Here is a 20,560-nt window from a genome sequence, read left to right as displayed (position 1 = left end):
TGTTAAGGGAAAACCGATGCATTTATCGGCTGATACCAATACATCGGTGCAGATATTTATATATTGTATTATTATTAACATTAATCATGTCCTTTCAATAGAAAGTATATAATAAAAAGAGTTTTTTGAATGTATATTCTTGTGACACGAAACAAAAATTGGTTCAGCGCTGAAACTTTTGCAGTGTGAATGCTGTTAATTTATTAAAAATGCATCATTTTGTTGAGACACTAGATATTGATCACTCTTGATTCCTGTTGAACACAGTGGTGTAACGTTGTTGTTGTTGGGTGTTATTCTTTAGAAATGCAACAAATTATCTTGTTTTGTTTTAGCATCTCCTCATGAGCTTTCAGACCCGGGTCACAGTGAATGTGTGTCTCTGGCGTTGCTGGTCGCGTGTGAATTCAGCGGTGGGCTGAGATGAAGCTGTATGAAGGGTGAATGAGCAGCAGGTAGTGCTTGGCTCTGACCCGATCAGTGTCTGTGAGCTTTTATCTGCTCAGGCGTTTGTCTCTGAGGAGTCTCTTCACACATGGATGCTTATTTTAAAAGTCTGAAGCTCCTGACATGCAGTGGCTGCTGTCCAGTTCCCTTATTCTGACCCGGGGAGAGTTTATCAGGACTCCCTCTTGAGTCTTATACGTGCTAAAAGACTCCGAGCTCTTCTTACTGAGACTGTCTGGCTATTTAGTTGAAGTTTTACATGCAAAAGTAAAGTTCTGAGTTTCTCATAATTCTGTGTTTATATCTCACAATCCAAAAATAATTCCAACATTAAATATCTCATAACTCAGTATATAACACAACACAGAATCCAAATCTCATATCTCATGATAATTCTGAGTTTATATCTCACAATTCTGAGATTGTATCTTGCATTTCCGAGTTTATATCTCATAATTCAGAGTTTCTCATAATTCTGAGTTTATATGTCAGAATCCCATGTTTATATCTCAATTCTGAGTTTATATCTCATAATTCTGCATTTATATCAAAATCCAAAAATTATGACTTTTATCTAACAATCCCAACATTCTATCTCATTATTTTAAGTTTATATCTCATAATTTTAAGTTTATATCTCAAAATTATGTTTATATCTCATAATTTTGCCGTTTATATCACATTTCTGAGTTTAAATCTCATAATTTTGCGTTTATATCTCACATTTCTGAGTTTATATCTCACAATTTTAAGTTTATATCTCAAAATTATGAGTTTATATCTCATAATTTTGCGTTTATATCTCACATTTCTGAGTTTATATCTCATAATTCTGAGTTTATATCTCATAATTCTGCATTTAAGTTATATATCAAATAATTCATGAAGTTTAAATCTCATAATTCTGAGTTTAAATCTCATAATTCTGAGTTTATATCTCACATTTCTGAGTTTATATCTCACATTAATTGGGCTTTTATATATAATCTGAGTTTATATATAATATATATATATATATAATATAAATATATATATATATATATATATATATATATATATATAATCAGAATCCCATGTTTATATCTCATGATAATTCTGAGTTTATATCTCATAATTTTAAGTTTATATCTCAGTTCCAAATTTATATCTCAATTCTGAGATTTTATCTCATAATTCTGATTTTATACTTCATAATTCTCCATTTATATCTCACAATTCTGAGAAACTGCAAATTGCGAGAAAAAAAGAATTGTGCCATAAGTACTTTATATATGTATCATTTATTCATTCATATATTTATTTGAAACAAGCTTCCATATAAATACTGAAGTAACTAAAACTAAATAAACTAAAGCCAATAAATAAAGAATTTCAAATATAAGACTAATAATAAAAGCTACATTTCTAAAACTTTAACCTAAATTAAAGTCAAAACAGAAAGATATAAAAATAAACCAATTCAAAATTTTAAGAAAAACTATAATAGTACATCAATCATACTAAAATAACACTCATTCAGAAGATGTTGTTGTGCATGTGATATAGTGAAGAATATTCTGTTTCTCTGTAACACCCCAGTATTTCTCAGACTGTATAAGTACTTGCATAGTACAGCTCGCTCTTTAAAAATTGTGTAGTTTTAGTATATAAGAGGTTTACGGTCGGATACATGTGTTCTCCGTATATCACTCCTCCATTAAACATGCATGGCATTGACACTACAGTCTCTTCAGACCAGATGAACAAGTTGTGGGCAATTGAAAGTGACAATAGTGTATAGAAAATCAATTAAGCATGTGCATCAGTGTCCAAGCGCCCTGGGGTCGGTCTGTGTGTCAGTCAGTGTGCTCATGATGACTGTAAGTGAAGCTCCACCTCTCTGCTGGATTAGAACACAGCCGGAGCCGCTCACATTCAACAGCATTGACTCGCATGTGGACAGATCTCACTGAAAACACCGCAGGCTCAGACAGAGACACACAACACTGCAGGTAAACCATGCACTCTCGTCTGATCAATTACCAACAATTTATGGATGTTTTCTGTTTATTTATTTAAAACATTATTTTGACCCCAAAATAGCACTTTATATTAGCCATAAATCTATAAATTAACAAAAGTAGTCTAATAAAAATTAGGAAGTTCTGTGAACAATATACATATTATTATTTTTTTAAATATATATATTTCATTTATAAGTTTACTTGTTTTAGCCCTAAAATACCACTTTATATTGCAAATAAAAAAAATAAAATACAAAACTTATCCAACCCATCAATTAAAAAAGTAATTTGTATAGCATATCTTAATTTACCATTTTTTTTTTAAAGCATTAAAATCACCATAAAAACCTTAAAAAACAGTTTGTATTAGGCATAAATTTATAAAAACAGACATATAATGATTTTAGTCATCTGTTAAAATAGGCACAAGTTCAGTAGACTATGTTTTTTTTTTATTAACCATTTTATTTGTTAAAATAAAATAATAATTATATTAGATAATCTAATATAAAGTTATATTTTAGTGATAAAGGGATCTGTCAAATTATTTATTTATTTAAAAACATTATTTTGGCACCAAAATTCTGACATTTTTAAAACAATTTTGAAATCATTTAAAACTGAATTTGTCAGAAATGAAATCATTGTGAGTTATTGTGAATATTTTCTGTCTCTATTTGTACGCTGTACATTTATTCTCTTGAATTAGGAACAAAAATGTAGATTTAAAAATTGTCTTGAAATGGTCATTTTGGCCACTATTTTAGACAAAGTACAAAAATAGCCATATAATGATTTTACTCCTACTTTACTCAACTTTTAACAAATATTTGTTAAACATTATTTTGAACCCAAAATTCTACTTTATATTAGAGAAAAACAGCCATATATTGATTATAGCCTTCATTTTGAACAATTTCAATTGAGACTGTGAGACATGTTGTGAATATTTTCTGTCTGTGTTTGTATGTTTTACATTTATTCTGCTGAATTATGAATTTTGTATTTTTCCATTTCACATCATTTTCGCCCCAAAATTACACTTTACACTAGACATAAATCACCATACACAGATTTCAGTCATCATTGGGATGACTGTGATTTGATCTGTCATCCTCGTGAGTGTGTTGTGTTGTTTTCTGTCTGTGTTTGTGTTGGTGACGTCTGTCTGCTGTCGTTCCAGTCTGCGTGAGGCCTTTGGCTTTGCTATTTTAAAAGTCAAGCGATAGAAAAAAAAGAAAAAGATTCTAATTTCTCACATTTGAACATCGTCAGACCTTTCTGAGCGTCTTCAATCTATTTGGACACTAACTTTTTGAGAGTTTCTGTTCTGAAACCTAAATGAGGTCACAGGGAGAATAACGACTGATAAACAAATGATTAATAAACTTTGTTATTGGGATATATTCAAAGAAACAGCTTAAAATTTGGAGCTTTTTTCTAAATAATTTTTTTTTTTTTTTTAATTGTTTTGGTTATGCTTAAGTTTTTGGGTTGGCCTCTTAACATCTAATTATAAAATCTTTGTTTTTACTAATAAAAATACATTTAGCAATTGTTTATTCTCTTAAAAACATCATTGCATGAAATCAAGCCTGAATCTGCACTCAAATGCTGCAGAAGCTTTTCTCAAAACCTTTTGCTCAGTGGTGATGCATAATCAATTATTTTTGAGTATTATGTAATGTTGATGATGTAATTAAATAAGACATTTTTAAGTGTGATTTTTAAGGATCAACTGAACGTCATCTTTCGGTGAATCTGCAGACAGAAGCAGTTTTTACATTCATATTGAACAGCTTTAACTTGCATGACCTTGTTGATGGTCTTGATCATATTAACATTAAATAAATAAATAAAGAGAGATAAATCCTCTTATGGCACCTACATAGAGCATTTAATCACGCTCTATCGGATTTAATTACTTCCTTTAATCGTAAAGCTCATTTTCTGCATCCTATTTAAATTATTACAATTATAAAGCTCTCCTGCACAATATAAAGTATGTCATTTTATGGATAGTGAAATAGTGTCTCATTACTTAATATTCAGTACTGTTTTCATAAACGCTTCAGTGTAACGTCACTCAGATTTGAAGAATCAATAATCAGAGCCGCAGGACGCTTTATCAGCTTAAACAACGGCTTCAGTTCAATTTTACAAATATATAAATAATCAAAATCTTTAAACAACTTTTTTTTGGGGATATTACATATATTTATTTAACAAAAACATTTTATTTAATTTTCATTTTTTTAATTTGTTTGTTGTAGCAAGTACATTTTGTGTACAGTATATCTAGAAATAAACTTGGAAATTATATTGAATAAATTGATTTTGATTTTTTTAGACCATAACAAAAAATTAATTAATTAATAAAAGTGAACAGTAGGAAACAAATAATAATACTTTGAATCTAAACAAAACAGGGCCTTTCCTTGCTTTTGTCTAGCAGCTCATTCAGATATTGATTACAAATATTTTTCCTAATTTCCTAATTTCAAAAGCATACATTGATTAATTGTTTGTTTGTTTTAATTCTCTTTTTATCATGCATAGCAATTAAGCTGTTTATGTTTGTATTTCCCCTCTGCACTATAAAAATGTGATTATTCAAGTACGTTTTACAAGTTTTATGCATTTAATACTATTTCAGTTTTTATACTTTGAAATTTCATGTTTGCTTCAATGTGTTACTTGCATTTCTTTACAATTGTTTGTGAAATTTACTCGCGATTTCTGAGTGTGTTTCAAGTAAATCCTACACCAAAACTCTTCCATGATATATACATTTGAATATGAATATATATATATATATATATATATATATATATATATATATATATATATATATATACTGTATATATTCAAATGTACTTTTAAATTCATTTTATAATTAAATTTACTACAGATATATGTTTCGACCATTTCTATATATTTTTGAAAATATAATTTAAAAAATATGAATATATTTTTAAAAGCATTTAAAAATATAATGTATATACTATACAATATACTATATATTTGAATCCAGCAAAATACATTTACACGCGTCACATTTGAGAACAAACTTTATTTGTTGTTTATGACGTGTTTTAATGTGTAACACATTTAGCCAAAATGTAGGCTTCTGTAATGGATTTTCTTGTATATGAAGATCGAAACTAAATATATTTTCAATTTCAAGAATATATGTCTTTAAGTTGCACTGTTACAACATATATTTAAAATATATTTTAACCAAATTTCTGTATGTAATAATAAATATAATAAACAAAATAATAAACAAACAAAAAACATTTAATACAAACAAAAATAGTAAATTTAACTATAATAATAGTAAAATAAATAAACAAGTCACAGAAAAGGGGGTTAAAAATAAATGTAATCTGTGTCTATGATCATACAATGTAAATAAAGATAGAGACATTCACATTCAAGCTATTTTTAGATATTTTTCAGAGTTCAGAAACTGACCCCAATGTTTTCAAGATCATAATGTCCCAAGACGCTAAATATTGTTTCATAACATTTAATATTAGACCTGAGCTGAAACTACAGATCAAATGAAGAGAGTGTTGCAGACAGACATAATTCATCTTCTCAGGTACGAAGCCCATGAAACATATTCATGAGAAGTTATTTAAAAAAAAAAAAAAGTCTATCTGCAGTACGTGTTATTGCTTTGTTCGTATTTCTGGAGCTTGGGGTTGTTTTCGGTGCAGGAAGAGCGAGAGCTCAAACAGAGCATGTTCTTATTTCCCGTAAGTCTCTGGGATCACATGTGCCTTGCAGCAGATACATAAGAGCTCGAACACACCCCAAACACTAAAGCCAGCCGCAGGAAATGTGTTGAGAGGTGGCTGTGAGGAGGTTCTCCTGGAGAACGTGTCAGATGGAGCTTTAATGAAGGTCTCCTCTGTGGCAGTCGCAGGTATGGAGCAGCCGATGGACATGGACCGCGGCTTCTTCAGGAAAGTGGACGTCCCCGATCATGCACACTACATAGTGGCGTTTTTCGTGGCCATCATCGGGGCAGTGGGAGTGATCGGAAACATGCTGGTCATGTACGCCTTCTTCAGGTAGGATCTCACATCTCACCGGCGACTCAAGGTCTCATAGAGAGTCAATATTCAACTTCACTTCAGATGAGCATTAAACATGAGTTTTTGGAGGAAAGTGTTTTGAAACGTAATGGAGTTTCAAATTATAATTTATTTCGTTCCACTTTCTTCTGCTCACAAAGGTTGCATTTATTTGATTAAAAAACAGTAATGACAGTTAAAGTAGTGAAATATTATTATAATTTAAAACAAGTGTTCTCTATGTGAATCTCTGTTAAAGTGTAATTTATTTCTGTGATGTGCAGCTGAATTTTCAGCATCATTACTCCAGTCTTCAGTGATCTTCAGAAATCATATTCAGCATATTAGAAGGATTTCTGAAGGATCAATAAACATTTCTGCTGTTGTGCTGCTTTTTGATTCTTTGATGAATAAAAAGTTCAAAATAACTAAATTTAAATCAAATTTAAAACAAAAACTTTATTAAATGAATGCAGCCTTGGTGTGCAGAAGAGACTTTTTTTTAAAAAACATTACAAAACCTTAATTATTACAAACTTCTAAATATAAAAAATAATGTGGATAACAGCTGAATCTTAGCAAATCTGAGGACAGTTGGAGCCACTTTTGAGATCTTTTGTTATTCTTTTTTCACAAGATCTCATCGATCTCAAACTGATTTCAACACACTTATTCCAGTATACGACTGTCACTGAGGTCTGCGCTAACTGATGTTGTGAAATGTTTGTTAGTCTAAACTCTTACATGCTGCGTCACTGCGGTGTGACTCACTGCTGATTTTGTCATTTATTTTAATTACTCGTACTGCTGTATACTTGAAGTCTAGCAGTCTTGACATGGGTTTATTTCAGTCTTTGCTATGAGGGATGTTTGGCCGTCAGTAATAGATGATGACAGCAGACACACTGCGGCTTCATGGTGACGACAATATTTAAATACGGAAGTGAACATATGATAAAGTTATGACTTGGTTTGGATTCTTTACCTATAGATTTATATAGTTGTCAATGGTTGTAGAAATATGTCCTTCCTGTAAATAATGGTATGGAATTAATCAAGGTTAAACAGGAGTTTAACTGAATCAGTGTTAAATGTAGTTGATTATTAATTGTTGTCATAGTTTTTGTCAACTACATTTTTTTTCACAAAAAAATTTAAAAATCTAGGGCTGTTGATTTCGTCAATATTAATTTTATACAACAGTGAAATAGTGTTGTTGTGTTTTGCTCAGTTTCACACTTTTAAACTGTTATGCATCTCTGAGCATCACAGCAGCACATCATTGCTTAATTAATCAATAAAAACATAAAAACAGTACCTTAATTAATAATCAATCAGAATTACTCAATAACTCATGAGTCAATGATTCAGTGACTCGTGTCATAAAGACTTACTTTGTTTCTGAATGAATCAGCTGTTTGAATGACTCATGAGTCAATGATTCAGTGACTCGTTCATAAAGACTTACTTTGTTTCTGAATGAATCAGCTGTTTGAATGACTCATGAGTCAATGATTCAGTGACTCGTTCATAAAGACTTACTTTGTTTCTGAATGAATCAGCTCTTTGAACAAATCGGTCGAGTGAGTTATTCAATGACTCATTCATTAAGACTACCGGATTAATCCACCTACTGGCATTTTAGTTACATAACAATATTATAATAACATCATATTAATAAAATTCATAAAATAATATTCATTAAAAAAAATTTTGATCTGTATCTGTATTGCACGTTCAAACATTAAAATCGGTCATATTAACAACTTAATATTATATTCTCCAGGAGTATATAATGAATTATGCAAAATTAAAGCAACACAAAAATAATAAAACACAATAAACTTGCAGATTTTAAAATCTTGGTATTTAGTCAACTAAAGCTAGTCTAAACAATTCAGATGAGTAAAATATGACTAAGTAGCATTTTAGTCTAAAGACTATGATTACAACGAAAGCAAAACTTGCTGTCAGAATGAACATTGGCTGTATTGTGGATACCCTGAGAGCAGCAGGTCTTGTAGTGTGTTTTCAGTATTTAGGGATGCCGGTCATGAAGTCGTGTCAGTGAGTGTGACTCTCTCTGAAGCTCCGCGCAATGCATTCAGTCTAAATCCTCTTGGGCCACTGACACACTTTTTGCATTTGTTCAGCTCTCGTTCTCAAAGAGCACCGCTCTCCTCAGTCCCATGATATTTTCTCATAGATCACATCTCTACAAAACAAAAACACACAATTATGAGTGCAAAAGATCTGACTCTGAGAGACAATCTTGAGTGATGCATATAAATATAAAAGCTCATTTACTCATCGTTATGGTATTCCAAGCTGGTCTTTCTTTCTGTGGAAAAAAGGAGACATTTTGAAGAATGTTCATAGAATATTGGCTTTTATGTTTTGATATTTGACTTTTATTATTCTTTTGATATTTTGACTTAAAAGACTGTTAATTTAAGCTTATGTTCACATGGTTTGATTTACATCAAGATTTCATTTATTAACTAAATGATAAACATGAACTACTAATGAACAATACTTCCACAGCCTTTATTGATCTTAGTTAATGTTTATTTCAACATTTACTAATATGTTTTAAAATTAAAAGTTAGTTCTGTTAACATTAGTTAATTTACTGTTGACTTGCATAAACAAACAAGCAATAACTAGCATTAACCAATATTAACAAAGACTTTGAAAATGTTGCTCATTCTATGCTTATGTTAGATATTGCATTAACTTACGAGATCTAATTGTAAATTGTTACTGATATTTTAAAGTTAATAAACAATATATCACTGTATTTCTATTAACTAGCATTAACCAATATTAATAAAACCTTTAAAAATACATTTATCATTGTTAGTTTTTTGGTAATGCATCAACTAATGTCAACAAATGAGTTTTGAAATGAGTTTTGAGCATCAGTCCGCTAACAGTGTGATTGCATAATGTAATGAAAGGAAACCACGCAATTATGTAACATGATGCACACTGACTGTAAACAAAGCAAGATGTTTTTGACCGTAATTAATCAGATGCACATGCAGTCCTGTAGGGTTTGGGGTGAAAACAAACCACCAGGATACAGAAACAAAGCCACTGACGACCTGTTTAATTCAGCAGACCTTTACTAAATGTGCTTAGACATGCATTAACAAGACCAGCTCAACAAGCTCTCATAAAGTTTATGTTTATGCAATACATGCATTTTCTGTCAAATTCAGCATGTGCAATCTCTTTTATTCCATTAGAAGACAACTTTGTTTCTTTTTAGAGTAACAAATGCATGAATGAATGCTTCATAATAAAACCAGGAATGTGTGTTAAGAAAGCAAATATAGTCAGTTGTCAACTTTTACATTTAGGTCACATTTACACTGCATGGTTCAAGTGACCCAGTTCCGATTTTTTTCTCCCATGTGGCACAGATCGGATATGGCCCTTGCATGAACATGTAAGCAGGAAAAAAAGCACATGAAATGTGTTGCTTTTAAAATCATGCTGAGTGCTCAGATGAGCGCTTCAGTCTACTGCTAACTGTTGTGGAGGCTTTCTATTCGTTTGTGTGAAATCACAAACAATGAACACAAACATCAATGACAAGATGGCAATAAACACGAGAAGTGCCCGTCATACAAGGTTTCAGTCTTCATTCAAAACAGTATAAGCTAGGGTATAAATGATAATAATAGAATAGAAAAAGTGAAGGCATAGATTTTTATTTTTTTTGGAGGATGCAGTTAAATGTGGAAGAGATGAGTTTTCAATTTTTTCTTGAAGATTGTAAGGGATTTGGCTGTCCGGATAGAGTTTTGTCTTATCAAGACATTTAATAAGGATATGTATTTTTTTTATGATCAGTGTATCTCACTTCATGCATGTGCATGCTAAAGCAATAGTTCACCCAGAAATGAACATGTGCTGAAACTGTGTTCACCCTCAGGCCGTCTGAGATCAGGGTGAGTTTGTTTCTTCATCAGGTTTGGAGAAATGTAGCATTGCATCAGTGTCTCAGCAATGGATGCTCTGCAGTGAATGGGTGCCGTCAGAATGAGAGTCCAAACAGCTGATAAAAACACCACAATAATCCACAGCACTCCAGTCCATCAGTTAACATCTGGAGAAGACAAAAGATGAAACAAATCCAGCATTAAGATGTTTTTACTTTAGTTTAAACCGTTGCTTGCAGCTAAAATATAAATCCATAACTCATCATCTTTTCAGCATTTGTCTTCTCCAGATGTACACAGATAGACATAAATACTAACCATAACTTGTGGATTATTGTGATGTTTTTATCAGCTATTGGGACTCTCATTCTGATGGCACCCATTCACTGCAGAGCATCCATTGCTGAGACACTGATGCAATGCTACATTTCTACAAACATGATGAAGAAACAAACTCATCAAATTTAAATTTTTGTCTGAACTAATCCTTTAACACTGTCCAATATATACGACACAAAGGCACAGTCCATCTCTGTCCCAAGATTATGTCCTGTGTTACCTAGTAACTAAACATGACTGCTGTTATTCAGACGGCAACAGCAGCATTAACAGACTCTCATCATACTGTATGTGTGAATTTTCTCCCTGACTGAGAATCACTCAATCTCGTCCTCGTGGACTGAGCTGCGCCTCTCTCTGGAGGTCGTCTGTCAGCTGAGAGCTTTCCAGGAAAGGCCATGTTGTTCCTGTGAAGTGCTGATGTCTCCTGCAGGCTCTAATGCCTGATGGACGGGGATGAGGGTTTTAGCAGGTGATGCCGGGCGACTTTCAATCAGAGGAAATTGTGTGAACTGTGACTGTAGGATTAATGAGATGATGTGCAATCACAATGATTGTTGTGTGATGAATCAATAAACTTATTTAACACCATCAAAGCACGTAGAAGTTTCTAGCAATGTTTTAACCCTACTGTATCAAGTCAAAGCTCTTTTAGTGTAACTGTAGCTGGAGCTTCACGTGTCAAATCTTGAGTGATTTTGATCAAGTAAAGGTCAGAATAACTGCAGTAATATCTCCAGATGAACTCTTACTGGACTGAAGCAGCTCAGCTTTACTTGATTCTCCATCAATCATGTTTTAGAGTCTCAAATCTGATCATCAGGATCTTTTGAGGAGCGTTTGTTTCCAGAAGCTTTACTTTCACTGTTCCCTCAGCGGAGGAATGATCTTCACAAGCCTCCAGAAACATCTCACATCTTCTGAGGAGCCTTTATTTCTTCATCTCTCAATCACTGCATTATATGTTTGGATCATTTACAGTCATCTTACTGAGACACATTACTGCAAATATAGAGGGACGACTGATATTTAAATCATTTTATGTCAGTATCTGCTGCACTGTTATAAAGATCTCCATAATTTACATTATAAGCAGCAGAATTTCATCACTTTCATAACAAATAAAAATAAATATCTTTTTTCACTGAATATTCTATAAACTCTTCCATTTCAAATATTAAAATAATATAGAAATAAATTTTTTTTTAATATTTTGTCTAAGGATTCGATAAACTCTTCCATTTCAATTTTGATAATGCATCATGCAGAAATGCACTCCTCATAAATATTTACATATTATTGCATTTATATAGAGATATGTTTCCACCTATCAATAAAGTTGCTGTATATTAAATAATCTTTAAAACTGCCGGAGAACAGCACAGTGTGGTGATATAAAAGCGCAAATCACTGTACAGTATAAAATGTGTGCATTAAAAGTTTAAACGGGTTTGAGGCGAAGCATGCAAAAAATTTTTTTCAATATTTGCAAATAAAATAAAGATGATTGGAATACATTTCTTTCAACTTCAAAATTCACATTTAATTCATTGTTGATTCTTCATAATTATTTGTGAAATTTACAAGCAATTTCAGAGTGAAAATTGTTTCAACACCATTTTTTTCTCAGCGTCATTAGTTAAAGTCGATCAGTTTAGCTACGTGCACTCTTAAAAATAAAGGTGCTTCAAAAAGGTTCTTGAAGCGATGCCATAGAAGAACCATTTTTGGTTCCACAAAGAACCATTCAGTCAAAGGTTCTTTAAAGAACCATCTCTTTCTCAACTTTTTAGAATCTGAAGAACCTTCTTTTGCCACAAAGAAGCTTTTGTGAAACAGAAATGTTCTTCAGATGTTAAAGGCTCTTTATGGAACCATTTAGACAAGAAGGTTCTTCTATGGCATCGTGAAGCACCTTTATTTTTAAGAGTGTATTGAGATAATGTCCATACTTTACTTTTACTGTGAGATTTTGAAACCGAGACCGAAGCTGATTGTAAAAAGGTATTTTGTGTTTCAGTAATAAGAAGCTACGGACGCCTCCAAACTACTTCATCATGAATCTGGCAGTGAGCGACTTCCTCATGGCCATCACTCAGTCGCCCATCTTCTTCGTCAACTGCATGTACAAGGAATGGGTTTTCGGTGAAATGGGTACCTAATTTCCCATTCTCTCCATCCAGACGCTTACTCAGCTGCGGTCTGTTTCCACATCACACATCTGCTTCTCCACGCAGGTTGTAAGATGTACGCCTTCTGCGGCGCTCTGTTCGGAATCACATCCATGATCAACCTTCTGGCCATTTCCATCGACCGCTACATCGTGATCACCAAACCCCTGCAGGCCATCCGCTGGACGTCCGGACAGCGCACACTTGTTATCATCCTGCTGGTCTGGATCTACTCTCTGTGCTGGAGTCTGGCGCCTCTTATGGGATGGAGTGAGTGTAATGTCTTCTTTTGCCTTCGGATGTTTTGTTTTTTGAGTTTCTTGACTCTGTTTTTCTTGGACAGGTTCCTACATCCCAGAAGGCCTCATGACGTCCTGCACATGGGACTATGTGACGTCCACGCCGGCGAACAAGAGCTACACCTTGATGCTCTGCTGCTTTGTGTTCTTCATCCCTCTTGGAATCATCTCTTACTGCTACCTCTTCATGTTCCTCGCCATTCGTGATGCAAGCAGGTACAGTGTGAATCAGGTTTCTACACATTTTACATTTACGTATTTACATATACGTATTTATAGATTTTTCAGACCATATTTAACATTTGATAAATGGCTTTAAAAATGGCTTTTTACTTTTTACATGCACATCAAAATCAAAAAATTTTAAATTTAGTAAAATTATTATAAAAAAAGCAATAAGTGTTTATTTTAGTATCATTAGTATACTATTTTAGTTTTTGTTAATATTCTGAATTAGATTTTATTTAGATATTTTCTGTTTTCATTTTAAATTTAGTTAAGGTTTTAGTAAATTTGTTTTTGTAATTTTATGTATTTATTTTTTAATATGTCTGTGTAGTTTTTTAGTACGTTTTAGGTTCAATTTATTTAGTTTAATTATTTTAGGTCTTTAACTTCAATGAAAATGCGAAATTTTGCTTCAGTAACAAGCTGAAATAAAATAAGCTTTAATGATAATTTTCTTTCAAGTTTAATAATTACTTTAAATTTAAATAATTAAATATTGAAATAATTAAATAAAATAATTATTAAATGGTACACTAGTGTTCTCTATTCTTTTTCTACTCTTTCGACTTGTTTTCTTTTTATTATAAATGTATTGATCCATATAAAATTTTTTTGATATTATTTTCAGCATTATATTCACTATATAGTAAATGAACCTTAAATATTGATATGTTATAAAATATCTCTTGTAAATATTCAGTCTGACCTAAAATGATCGTTTTAGAAAACAGAGACAATAGTCTGGAGACGCAGATATTTGTCTGCACTCTGTTTTCTTTTCTGCACACACTCACACACTCTTGCCGATTGGGATCACCGTGATAAACAATCAGGACGGGTCATGGCAGGATGTCTGGTCACCCTAACTGGGACGTCTACTGTACATGCGTTCATCTTCCCGTGTGTTCAGAGATCTGGACAAGCTGGGCAGTCATGTGAGGAAGACGGCGCTCATTCAGCAGCAGTCCATAAAGACTGAGTGGAAGCTGGCGAAGATCGCGTTTGTGGTCATCATTGTGTTCGTGCTGTCCTGGTCTCCTTACGCCTGCGTCACTCTCATCGCCTGGGCAGGGTAACTATCAGCATCATCTGCTCGAAATGATATTTGTGTCGTTGGTTTGACTGTTGGTTAGTTGTTTTCCAGTGTATAGTACATAGAACTAAAGGCAGATCTATAGTTATTATTTTGACAGGTTTGTAGAAATGTAGCACTGCATCAGTGTCTCAGCAATGGATGCTCTGCAGTGAATGGGTGCCGTCGGAATGAGAGTCCAAACAGCTGCTAAAAACATCACAATAATCCACAAGTAATCCACAGCACTCCAGTCCATCAGTTAACATCTGGAGAAGACAAAAGATGAAACACATCCAGAATTAAGACGCTTTTAACTAAAATAAGAGTCTATAATCTCTCATTCTGACGGCACCCATTCACTGCAGAGCATCCATTGCTGAGACACTGATGCAGTGCTACATTTCTACAAACCCATGTTTACCTCTGTAATACCATTTAGCCACTTGTTAGCAACCGCCTTTATCAAGACAAGTAAAAGCTTTACAAAAAGAGGGAAGTACAGATGTATTTTATGTCTTAGAATAAAGTATGAAAATATCTCGAGCTTGTGTTCACCACAGATCTTATTTCAGGCATTTAACCAAAAACCCCATTGAATTCAGGATGATGGAAGTGCTAAAATGCTCTACAAAAATACATCACTCCTCTACTGGACTCTATTGCATTCCCACATTCGGATTAGACACACGGACAAACGTTTGTATTTAGCCGTTTTGTCCTAAACTGTGACGGCCAGTTTCACGTAGATCATCTAATCTCTCAAAGAAATGTTCAGATTCATTTAGTCTATCAAAGGGAGTCAAACCATGCAGAAGATCTGAAACTTTCTCAGAATTCCAGGGTAAAGAGACGTCCTTTTATAGAAGTACTGTCCACAGCAAAAGGCAGTGTTTATCAGTTGAGCTCACTGAGGCGATGTGAGCCGGCTTGATGCTAACACCTCTGTGCTAGCGTTAGAGTTCAGTCTGCTGGAGGATAGTTATAATCAGACATGCGAGAACACCTCTAGGTCACTTCCATGTCATGTAAACAGCCACTGCAGGGGTCACCGGCTCCTCCTGACCGCTCACAAACACTCTTCAGCTTTATTCAGTCTACACTACAGAAACATTCCTAGAATTTTTGTCTTGGTTCTTACAAATACACTATAAAAAATGATTTTCTTTAGTATTTTTGGTTTTCCAGTACCAATATCTAAATATCAAATGTACTTGAGAAGCCAAATGACTTGAAATACTAAGTCATTGTCTGAGAAACTGTATCAAAATTTAAGTGAGTTCATGCTTTAAACAGGAAAAAAAATGAAATAATCTTGTTTTTTCTTTGAATTAAGTCTGTCTTACCCAATTGACTGATATTTTCTTGTTTTAAGCACACTTCATTTAGATTTTTTTTTTTTAAGATTTATGTAATTTTGCTTTTCAAGTAAATGCATCTTGATTTTTTCATTTATTTATTTTTTGGATATTTGCAATAGAAAAAGACAAAAAATACTAATTATGAAAATAATTTTTTGCATTGTATCTACACATTCTAAAATCGATTTCATTAAAGTATCCATTAAAGTAAACTTTCTCAAGATATGAAGGGCATTTTTTTTCCAGAAAAAAGTCCAAATTGATTATTATTATTTATTTATTTATTTATTTTACATAAACTCACTTGTATTTATTTATTTATTTATTTATAAGATTTTCTATCTTAACTCATTTTGCTTCTCGAGTGAATGTAGCTTAATTTTCTTGCAATATTTTACTGGAAAACAAGACAAATATACTAAATAAGACAATCATTTTGCAGTGTTTTTAAAACAAAGACTGTTTTCTGAGAAGAGAAAAAATAGTTTATGCTTAAAGCAAGAAAAAAAACTTCCAACGAAAACAAAAAAATAACCATAAAATAAAATAATTTTTTCTGAAAGCTATTTTTTCCTGTTTTAAACATAAACTTAAAACAATATATATTATATTTCAAGTTATCTTGCTTCTCATGTAAATGCATCTTGATTTAAGATTATATGGATATTTGGACTGAAAAAACAAGACAAAAATACTAAACAAGACAATCATCTTTTGCAGTGTAAAACTTTCATCACAAATTCAGATGTCAGTAATGCTCACAAGGACTGCAAACGTTCAGGCAACATTTCCTTGCAAATAATGCTTGAAGACAAGACCGGCATGAGTTTGTACGCTGGGACGTGCTATGTCTTGAGCTCAAGATGTGCTTCAGTTATTATTTGTATGTTCCAGGTACAGCCACGTTCTCACGCCGTACTCCAAGGCAGTTCCTGCAGTGATTGCCAAAGCATCAGCCATCTACAATCCCTTCATCTACGCCATCATACGCTCCAAGTACAGGTTCGTTGAAGTGCAAATGCCTTAGCAGCCACACAATACTGAGAGAATATATGACGCAGTGTGTATTTCTGACTGATTCACAGAGACACGCTGGCTGAGAAGGTGCCGTGTCTGCATTTTCTGGCCCAGTCGTCCCGTAAAGACTGCGTCTCGGTGTCCAACAGCGAATCTTCCTTCAAGGAGCCCATGCTCAGCCGACAGTCTACAGGGTCAAAGGTCAGGTTCCAGCGAGTCTCCTCTATGTCCACCACAGACACGGTTAGTATTTTACTAATAATGGAAATGTCTAATCATTTAGTTCAAGACTGCATGACCAGATTATTCAGATTGCACGATATTACGAATGTGACCCTTTGTATTTATAATGCGAACCCAGTAATAAATCAAGGAGTTAATTATTGTTATTATTTTGAAAACAGATATGACCAGGTCATATATATATATATATATGACATGTCACTCAAAACTAACTCATATTTATATTTATATTTATTGAAGTTTTGGAATGGTTTAGTTGCAGTGAGACTAGCTATTACTATATAGTAAAGTAATGAAAATGGCAGGACTTTAATGCCAAACGTATATATATATATTTTATGTAGGTCTGGAGTGATGTAGAATTAGATCCCGTGGACCAAAAGACTCTCAGAAACTCACATTCAGGCAATCTGCTCAGAGATGAAGGAGGGAAGACGCAAACTAGACACGGCAAGACAAAGAACAAGAGGCGACCGGAGGAAAACATCAGTGAAGAGAAGGTAAGATATGAGCTTATACAGCAGATATTACTGTAGAGCATTATTAGTGCACAGTGACTCTTTAGCTCCGCCCACGGCACGCCTCCAGAGAGCGACTGTTTTCGAGAGTAAAGCTGTATCTGTCTTTTATTAATCTGATAAAACTAAAGACTCTTCAGAGATATGAAGGATGCAGTACTACTCTATAGGTACTCAGGAGTAACATGAGATTGACAGAAACTGTGTGTTATGTCCCTTTTAAAAACAAAGGCTCTTTATTAGCATCAGCGGCTCCATAAAGAGCCTTTAACATCCATGGAACATTTCCATTGCAAAAAAAGGTTCTTTAAGAATGATTCTTTGCAGAAATGTTCTTTGAGGAACCCAAAAATGGTTCTTCTATGGCATCACTGACTGTTTATAAAAACAGTTTAAGAGTGCTTGATAAAAGCATCTGTCAAAAGCGTAATTGTAAATGTTTTATCCATCACAGCCTGCAGTCACAGAAAGCGTCTCTTTGAACGATTGTAGCCTTGACCTGGTGTCCGAGTCCGTCAACATGGCCACCGTTCCTCTTCTCATGGCCAAAAACACTCCAGGGGAGGAACAAGAGGAGAAGGAGGAGTGCAAGGAGGAACGAGAAGATAGCAATGCTCTGGCTTTTTACGAAGACACAGAGGAGCCACAAATCATTAAAGGTCCCACATCAGAGCAGACCAGAGAAGACAAACTAATACTGGACCTTAAGGGCCTGAACTGCTCCGGTGAGCTTCTGGAGTCTGTGGAGAAACTCCTCTCCTGAGGCTGAACCAGAGACCCTGAGGTCCTCTTCTTTACGTCTGTGTTTCACTGAAGACGCTTGAGAACCACAGTCTTCCGCTGGGAGTCTTCACATCAGCAGTTTAGTTGACAAAGCAATCGAACCACATTACTTTGCTGCTAACAGCCAATAGGAAGAACTAGTTATGATGTTATTCTTACACCCTTCAAATATCCCTCACACTTCAGCCACAGTGTATACTGTAGAAGTAGCTGAAAGAGACACAACACTGTGCACATTATGATTTTATTTATTGAAGAGTGTTCTTATGAATATGCATGACACACGTCATAATGAGACTAAAAGCATTTTTAATTAATTTCACTAAAGGAATATTCCAGGTTCAATACAAGCTGAGCTCTACAGACTAATTTTTGGCTGTCTATTACCGTCGAAGATAATTGTGAAAGAAGAAATTGCAGTTATTGCAATGCAAGTAAACCTGTCAAGTTTATTTTTTGAGCTCTCCTTTTTTTTTCTTGTCATGCATTACCAAATTAGTTCCAGTGAGTAATAATCTAATAGTCTAATGTCCTTGCAATGTTCAATGTTCATCGATGTTGTGGCCATGACATTGTATGTAATATCACACTGACAATGTTCATACTGTAAGTAATTCCATCAAATTTGGCTCACCTGAACATGTATCATGAAGTTATATAGCGTTTATACAATACAGGTTTTTTTCAAAGCAGCTTCACAGTAATAAACAAGAAAATAACTTCTTATATTTTGAAATGACTTCAATTTTAGCTACACGTATAAGCAGCTCTGCAGAAGACAATAGTGTCACTCTTCAGCTCAATCCAGTTCAATGTTGATTCAGTTCAGTTTAATGACTGTGTCGATGTTGCAATGTTCATCAGTTACAGAACAAATTAAATTTAGCTGTAAAGAAGCTCTACAGAAGACAATAGTGTCATTAACCCGCTCAATGTTGATTCGATTCTCCGCTTGGAGATCAGGATGTGTTTTGTGGGTGTTTTTATTTTGGAACAGTTTGTATTTTAGTATTTAATGTCTGGCCTGTGAGCTGCTGTTATAAGTGTTTTCATTACAGGGCAAACTGTGATAGAGCTGAACTTATATTGTATACTTATAAGTTTATCCAGATACTGTCAAACACATTCAGATATAAGAGCAACCTATTAGACCAGTGTTTCCCAGTAAAGCATGTTTGATTGCTCTATCCCAGCTTTACATTGTAGGCTTCTTTTGGCTGTACTGTATGTTCTTCAGCACCTTTTGTGCACATGAGTCGTCCCATAACGAATACATAGCTAATCCCGTGGCACCTGTACCTTCTCGAATCCTATTTTGCAGTAACATATGCTAGAACATTTGAGTGGTTTGTGAGGAAAAATATATGTACTTGTGTAAGACACAGTATAAAACAGGAAAAAGTGGTTTGAATCTTCATCATGATACAAATTTACATTAACATTTATCCCCTTGGTAGATGCATCTACACCAAAAGAACATAATGTGCATATGTTATGTTTGGTGAAGACCTGATTGGCCTTTTTTTGTGTCAATCAAATGTTATGCAGATTCACAGGGAACAGGCCAATATTAATATTAATTGTGAGGTTAAGAAAACAACAGAGCTTTATTGTTCCACTTACAACCAATATTACAGTGAACAAAAATCCCACGACTTGCACGGCTGCTGCTCACCAGGATTATTTCTCATTCATCTGGATCTTGGAGCATTAGAGAGACTCGGGTAAGTACAGGTCAAACCTTTATATAAACTTATGATTAAACTGGGTGTCGTATTGGCGTATGACGTACAGTCTGGAGTCCTGGTTAGTCTCCAGCAACACAGGTTAAGATTGAATCTCCAGCTGTGGGACACTTGTGCATGGTCTATAAGAGAGCGGAGCAAAATTGTATACAAGAAACTAATACAAACTGATACTAAGTGATCTTTTTTGATAGGAGCAATCAGCTGTGCTGCCATTTTCAAAGCTATAGACGATGAAGCAAACTTGACATAAGGTAAACCAATCTAATTAAAATACCTCTAAAAATAAAAAAAAGCTT

General features: G+C 33.8%; 1 protein-coding gene across 1 annotated transcript; it reads left to right on the top strand.

Moving 5' to 3' along the window:
• Positions 1-5,910: 5,910 nt before the first annotated feature.
• LOC109097470 (melanopsin-B-like) lies at positions 5,911-19,807 on the top strand. Its single transcript, XM_042765706.1, has 9 exons — positions 5,911-6,532; positions 12,845-12,978; positions 13,062-13,265; positions 13,339-13,510; positions 14,433-14,594; positions 16,850-16,957; positions 17,041-17,215; positions 17,560-17,715; positions 18,188-19,807. Exons 1-9 carry the CDS (start codon positions 6,357-6,359, stop codon positions 18,494-18,496), a joined length of 1,596 nt encoding a protein of 531 aa, XP_042621640.1. The 5' UTR covers positions 5,911-6,356; the 3' UTR covers positions 18,497-19,807.
• The last annotated feature ends 753 nt before the right edge of the window (positions 19,808-20,560 follow it).

This window comes from Cyprinus carpio, chromosome A10 (assembly GCF_018340385.1).
Source record: "Cyprinus carpio isolate SPL01 chromosome A10, ASM1834038v1, whole genome shotgun sequence".
NCBI classification, from domain to species: domain Eukaryota; kingdom Metazoa; phylum Chordata; class Actinopteri; order Cypriniformes; family Cyprinidae; genus Cyprinus; species Cyprinus carpio.
The sequence above is the reverse complement of the archived record's forward strand: the minus strand, read 5'-3'. Positions and strand labels throughout refer to the sequence as shown.